The 7,792-nt window shown below is 37.0% G+C and overlaps 1 protein-coding gene across 1 annotated transcript in view; it reads right to left on the bottom strand.

Moving 5' to 3' along the window:
- Positions 1–2,138: 2,138 nt before the first annotated feature.
- The window catches only part of LOC139949488 (uncharacterized), a 30,878-nt gene continuing 25,224 nt past the window's right edge, over positions 2,139–7,792 (bottom strand). Inside the window, exon 13 of the mRNA XM_071947854.1 lies at positions 2,139–5,398. Coding sequence (XP_071803955.1) covers positions 5,147–5,398 — 252 coding nt within the window. The 3' untranslated portion in view covers positions 2,139–5,146. The remainder of the gene's footprint in view (positions 5,399–7,792) is intronic.

Raw genomic sequence — 7,792 nt, 5'->3', positions numbered from 1 at the left:
TAACTAATTTTGTATAGCATTTATGACGTTAACAATGTCTGATTTTATAGTTAAATATTACATATCTAATCAATATATTAACTTTTTAGTCTATTTCGGTATTAACATTATTTGTTCGCATCACACAAAATGTATATCAAAAATGTAAAATGCCTTTATAAAAAAAGGTCAAATTTTATCGAGCTTCTATAAAAAAGTTGTGCTTACCAGCATAAGGTCAGAAGCAAAAGTACCATGTCACGTGTACAATTTTTAATTGGTATCCTCGGCCCAATTTCATAGAGCTGCTAAGCACAAAAATTTGCTTAGCATGGAATTTTTAGCCTTGATAAAAACAGGATTACCAACCAAATTTCCACGTGATTTACAGGTCAAGCAAACAACATCTGAATACCAGTTAAGAAGCAATATGCAACAAATGGAAATTTGGTTGGTAATCCTGTTTTTATCAAGGAAGAAATTTCATGCTTAGCAAATTTTCGTGCTTAGCAGCTCTATGAAATTGGGCCCTGCTCCTTTTTGCTAAGCAGAAAACTGTTAAGCAACATTTCCTGCTTTATGGAATTGCACACGCCAGTTGAGCATGCGCCATTCGTTACTGCCATGCACCGAAACTCATAACCCATCCCAGTAGACATTTTGCTAAATCGAATGGACTCACCTCTAAATGAAAAACTGTGAGAAATCGTTTCTGGGGTACTTCAAAGCAGGAATTGTATTTATTGACATTTCCCGTACACAAGAAGCAGTTCAACAAACATGTCAATTATTGCAAAATTGTAAAAACTGAAACACATCAAAATCGGAAACCCCCGGAAAGGGGAAAACTACTTTCCTGTGATATTTCACAGGGTCGTTGAAATGTCAGAATGTAAACACATTAATAACGTCCCACAGGATTTATATCAATAACTCTCTGCCCTTGTGAAAATATAAAACCGGGAGTATACAGCGGAGAAGATGAAAAATGGAGTTGGCCTAACTCAAAACGTGCCTCTCCATCGGAAATATGCGTGCAGAGAGAACAAGGTACATAAATATAAAGCATGGCCTTCGGTGTAGAAGAGATGAATAAATATAAACAGCGACGCAGCGAAACTGAACAAAATATTACAAGTACACAATTATCACAGTTTGATGCAAATGCTAACGGTACAGAGTGAATATATTTACATGTTAATTGTAAAAACAGCCAAATGCAATTTGCTTTTCGGCGTACACCCCCTAGTGGGTTAATAACAACAGGCATTTGTACGCCTTTTTATCAAAGTGGACGAGGTTGTGCTATGCTGGATCATTATAGTTTGATATGAAGTCAATATTTACCAAAATGTTCTCTAAAGTGAAATCAACATTAACCTTTAAAGGCACTGAACACTTTTGGTAGTTACTCATAATAATTTTAAGCATAAAAACTTACTTGGTAACGAGCAATGGAGGGATGTTGATATTATAAACAATGTGAAAAGCGGCTCCCTCTTAAACGTAATTTTTGAGAAAGAGGCAATTTCTCAGTCAAAAAATAAGACTTCTGGGGCCGATTTCATGAAGAGTAAGGACTAGTCCTAACTAAGGACTAGTCGGACGGGATATACAAAACATGTGGCTAGTCCTAAGTTGGTACGAGTAACTCGTCCTACTCGAGATAAGACTAGTCCTAACTCTTTGTGAAATCCACCCCAGGTCTGCCCCTTTTATAAGGCATCTGAGAGCACTCAAACTTATGTACAACAAGTATGTTTTTTATTTCATTTGTTTTCCTTACAACTTCGATCACTAATTGAGCCAAACTTTTCACAGATATGCATTAAAGGAACACGTTGCCTTGGATCGGTCGAGTTGGTCTTTGAAAAGCGTTTGTAACCGTTTTTTATAAAATGCATATGGGTAGAAAGATGTTGTAAAAGTAGAATACAATGATCCACACAAACATGCCTCGAAATTGCGTGGTTTTCCTTTTACCTCGTCGACTAACACGTCGGCCATTTATGGGGGTCAAAATTTTGACTCCCATAAATGGCCGACCATGTTAGTTCGCACAGTAGAAGGAAAACCTCGCAATTTCGAGGCAAACTTGTGTGGATCATTGTATTCTACTTTTAAAACATCTTTCCAACCATATGCATTTTATAAAAAAACGGTTACAAACGCTTTTGTTTTGACCAACTCGTCCGATCCAAGGCAACGTGTTCCTTTAAGTTGGGATTTGACAATTACCAAAGGTGTCCAGCCGTGGAGTTCACCAAATTCATCCTAACTTAGGATTAATCCTAGGACTTAGGACGTCTTAAGTTCCGTATCCTTATACGTTAGGACACAATGTGCCCGTCCTAAGTTAAGACGGGTTACCCGTCCTAACTCGAGATAGGATTAATCCTATGTGTTTCGTAAAATCGGCTGCGCCTTTAAGCTAAAACCATTAAGAATCAATTTGATGGGTTTACACAGTGACAACTCCTCCAACACTTGTCAAACGGACATAGCGAGAAGTACATGCAATATTCAATCGCTTTCAATCAATCATCAATGATAATTAAAACTGATGGGCTCTGTTGAAGGAGTATGAACGTGATGTGGTTCGGCAATTAGGCTTTCTCAGGGAAACAAAAATGAAGGTCCAAAATACTAACTAACTCCTTTAGATTAATTTTAAACGTTAATGTTTGATCAAGAAACTGGATCAGTAAATTTATGTAACTGCAATAACGCACTGGTAAATGGATGAACAATGTATAACGCTAAAAATATTAATCTTTAAAGCCATTATACACTTTCGGAACAGAAAAAAAAAAAAAAAATTCACAGATTTACAAATAACTTACAGGGTTTACAGAAGGTAATGATGAAAGACTTCTCTTGAAATACTATTCAATGATATGCTTTACTTTTCGAGAAAAACATTAAAACAATATCAATTCTATCGTGAATTACGGGTTTATTTTAAACACATGTCATGACACGGGAAACGTGCGGAAACAAGGGTGGGTTTTCCCGTTATTTTCTCCCGACTCCGATGACCGATTGAGCCTAAATTTTCACAGGTTTGTTATTTGATATATATGTTGTGATACACGAAGTGTGGGCCTTGGACAATACTGTTTACCGAAAGTGCTTGTTGTAATTTGTTCATGCTTACACTTACACCAATGTTCGTTAGCACTGTATACTCAGCACTTTATCGAAAACAAATAAAAATCACAGGGCTATTACTGCAGTTGGATTCGAACCCACGACCTTTACAAATTTACAGCTGATGATGTCTTACCAATCGGATCACCAATATTGCCAGTAGTTCAAATCCTGTACTTAGCATTGGGTAAGTTGCTTGTTTAGGCCAGGAATAAAAGCTAATGAAAACTACTGATTTTAGAGACATTTAGTCTAAAGCACTTGGCATTACTTTTTTTTTTGAAAGTGTAAATATTTTTGGGTAGTTGGGTGGGTCGGTCAAACATTTTTTTTTTAACACTAACTGTACTGAATGGCTCCTTATGACATATATATACACATGCCTAACTTAAAGGCAGTGGACACTATTGGTAATTGTCAAAGACTAGCCTTCACATTTGATGTATCTCAACATATGCATAAAATAACAAACCTGTGAAAATTTGAGCTCAATCGGTCGTCAAAGTTGCGAGATACCTACGAAAGAAAAAAACACCCTTGCAACACAAAGTTGTGTGCTTTCAGATGCTTGGTTTCGAGACCTCAAATTCTAAACTTGAGGTCTCGAAATAAAATTCGTGGATAATTACTTCTTTCTCGAAAACTTCTCCACTTCAGATGGAGCCGTTTCTCACAATGTTTTATACTACCAACCTCTCCCCATTACCCGTTACCAAGTGAGGTTTTATGCTGATAATTATTTTGAGTAATTACCAATAGTGTCCACTGCCTTTAAAGGAACATTACAGAATTGGTTTTTGCTAACAAAACACTTGCTGGCAGTGTGAGCACTTTATGTAATCCACCATATACATAAACTGACAAACCTGTAGAAGTTTGAGACCGATCGGCCATCTGGGTCACGAGAGAATAATGACGAACCGATTACAAATTTTGCATTGCATCGATGCCAAAATAAAAACGAATAAAATGCTCACTGAGCTATAAACTCCAAACGCGAAGCTAGATTATTTATTCCAGACAGAAATATTTGAAGGGATGTTTTCAACTATCATCATCATTAGACCGTGTAAGTTTTATGTAAATCTGTGATCTTCACGATTTTTGTTTCTTACCAATTATGTACTGTCCTTAAAGGTTCTTTAAGGACTACACATTTCAAATGATTTGAAATGTGCATTTATAGTTTAATGTTTTGTCCTGTGATAACTCTGTCATTTTTTGTTGTGGTTTAATTCCTCTCATTTTTTGTGAGAAGAAACGTACCTTTTCTGCAGCTTGTACTTCACTTGCTTTATAAGGACAAGTTCGCTAAATCGAATATCAACTCTATAACTTCGCCTGAATTAAACTTTCACCAAAGATAAACTTAGGATGAATTAGATATGCGTCCGGACTTGGTCTGTGTTGTATTTAGTGTTCTGCTAAGGCAAATCTGATTAAAAGGTAGTTTGTTTGTTGCTTTAAAAACGTTTTGATCAGCAAAACATTTTTTTCTTTACATTTGCAGTTAGCATGAATTACATAACTCTCTTTTAGAAAATTTGAAATTTGTTATTTTGATTTGTTTGTTTGTTGTGTAAGCTTTCTGCTTGTTTTTGACAGTCACTCCCTTGCAAAACAAAAAAGTACCTGAACTCTCCTGCATACCATAGGCTGCTCAATGATCAGCCAAGTCAATGATCAGCTCAGAAGATTACTTTCTGCTAAGATGTTGTTAAATTGATCTAATGTATATAGTAGCTTCTTATGTAGCTTCTAATTTATATTCCTTGTGTGTAATTATACTTTGTGTAATGCATGCACTATGCAATAAACTGAACATGCCATTTTTAGAAAAAACAAACACCATACTAAGACACTAAGGTTTGGGTAAATTTGTCTGTATACACCCAAATCAGTGCACTCCTTTAGTGCCCACCATACCTGAAAGGCTAATTGAATTAAATTGAACACTAAAACTGATTTTGGACAGACGGAAAATGCAGAATATAAACCACTGCTACTACGTGTAGAATTAAACAACTGGTTCCTTAGACGATGAGCTTCTCTTCGGCCGTTTCAGACGATCATTCCTCAAAAATCTCTGTATTCGATTAATTTGACTAGCAATGTCTAATGTCATGTTCTCACTCACATCGTCGTCGTCATCTGAGAAGAGAAGTGGCTCAACACGATCCTCTGCGGGTCGTTTCGATCCAATTTCCGGCAACTTTGTGTTCAGTGACTGGGTTGGATACAGTTGAGTTGTCTCCGGGTCGTCAATACTCTGCAGTTAAAAATGAAAACAAGTTAGTGGATGAATCTCGAGGCAAGAATTAATTACATATGTACAAGTACTCTAACAAAAACAGCCCAAATATTTCAATCAATCGTTCAGTTTGAAACATTGGGGTAATTGTCTCATAAACCTTTTCATTCATACTTAATTCTTATGTTTTTTGGGGTTGAACAAAGAATTCTTATGTGTCTTTAGAGGCACTGGACACTATTGGTAATTACTCACAACAATCATTAGCATAAAATCTTACTTGGTAACAAGCAATGGAGAGTATAAATAGTATTTATAGTATAAAACATTGTGAGAAACGGCTCCCTCTTAAATAACATAGTTTTTGAGAAAGCGGAAATTTCTCACTCATTTAATAAAAACTTCAGCTGAAGCCTTTTACTATGCATCTGAAAGCACACAAAACATCGCAACAACAGTGTTTTTTTCTTTCATTATTCTCTTGCAACTTCGAATTGAGTCGACATTTTCACACTTTCATTATTTTATGCAAATGTTGGGATGCATTGTTGGGATACACCAAGTGAAGATACTGGTCTTTGACAATAACCAAAGGTATCCAGTGCCTTGAATAAATCTGAGCTCATTTAGAAGACAAATTGGCCAACATGAGTGAGACAAAATAAAACAAAAAGTCAAAGCAGTAATCTTGTTATCTTTTCTGAATCGGGGAAACTATTCAATTTAAAATGCACGCCTCAAGGGCCAGAGTCAAGAAAATGGGGCATTGCGTAGGTTTCAGAAGCGCTTTCCACTGCATGCATTTACATGTTGAGTAAAGTGGGTATCGTCAGAACCCGTGTCATCTTCACACCTCCGCATTGACTGCAAATTGCTACTTAAGGGTTGAGTCACCACCCCCCCCCCCCCCCACCTACCCCAGGTAATGTTAAAGGTGGCTCCGAGACTGAAACCTTATCCCAAAGACTCCAGGGATTGCTCCTCAACCTTTTTCTCTTATCCCAAGGCTATTATCTACTGGTTCAATAATTTTGACTTAATATGTAGTAACTTTGGCTGGAAGTACCCAGGAGATGCTTAACAAGATCCCATGATGAGCCTACTTGACCAAAAGAACAAGGGCTTTGACATTAAGATGAACCTGCCCACACACACACACACAGACACTTACATGTACGCCTGAAAGCAGTTTCAAAGGTGCACCATTAGTAATCTAGTCATTTATGGAGTACAGGGTGCACATTCCTATGGTGGAAACAGTGACCACAGTGCCCCATGTCTTATTTAGTCCTGGGGTCGATTTCACAAAGGTAGTCCTAACATTAGGACTAGTCCTAGGCAATGCTAAGAGATAGGACCAGTCCTAAGTTAGGACCAGTAACTCATCCTAACTTAGGACTGGTCCTATCTCTTAGCATCGCCTAGGACTAGTCCTAAGTTAGGACTACCTTTGTGAAATCCACCCCTGGGGTCGATTTCACAAAGAGTTAGGACTAGTCCCAACTTTGGACCAGTCCTATAGGAGATATTAAACATGTATGGCTAGTCCTAAGTTAGGACGAGTAACTCGTCCCAAGTCGATATAAGACTAGTCTTAACTCTGTGTGAAATCCACCCCAGCTCATTTCTTTAAAGGCACTGGGGTCACTTTCACAAGGAGTTAGGACTAGTCCTTACTTAGGACTACATGTATTCCTGGGGGATATTAAGGCTAGTCTAAAGTTGGGACGAGTTAGGATGAGTACCTCGCCCAACTCGAGATTTGGCTAGTCTTCGTAAAATCTACCCCTGGACACATTTGGTAATATTGCCAAAGACCAGTATTCTCACTTTGTGTATCCCAAGATTTGCATAAACTGTGCAAATTTGGGCTCAACTGGTCATTGAAGTTGTCCCAAAAATTACTGAAAGAAAAAAAACCCTTGTTGCTAAAATTTGTGCTGTGCTTTCAGAAGCCTAAGAAAAGGTTCCTGAAGTCTTTCTCAGATTAAAATATTATAGTGAGAAATTACCTCTTTCTCAAAAACTACATTACTTCAGAGGGGTTCGTTTCTCACAGCTCTCTGTTGCTCATTACCACGTAAGTTTTTATGCTAAAATATCTTTTGAGTAATTATCAATTTAAGTGGGAGAATTTGTTTATATATAAAAATAAACTTAATTGTCAGTGGTGGTAAAAGAATAGCAAATAGTTGAATAGCTTTACCTAAAATTGGAGTGGGAATTCCAACCCCACGATAAAATTAGTAAGTGGTTTACAAGAAGTGGATTGTGAGAATGCAGTGCAAAATGCTCTATTAATTTTGCCTTTTATGTGTAGTTCAGGGACTTGACTTGAAACAGCAAAGCTTTCAATGTTTTTTTTTGTTCTTATGTCAACAAATCTATTTTTATGAGATATGAATATAAAGC

The sequence above is a fragment of the Asterias amurensis genome, chromosome 17, assembly GCF_032118995.1.
Source record: "Asterias amurensis chromosome 17, ASM3211899v1".
Taxonomy (NCBI): domain Eukaryota; kingdom Metazoa; phylum Echinodermata; class Asteroidea; order Forcipulatida; family Asteriidae; genus Asterias; species Asterias amurensis.
This window is presented reverse-complemented; position numbering and strand designations above follow the sequence as displayed.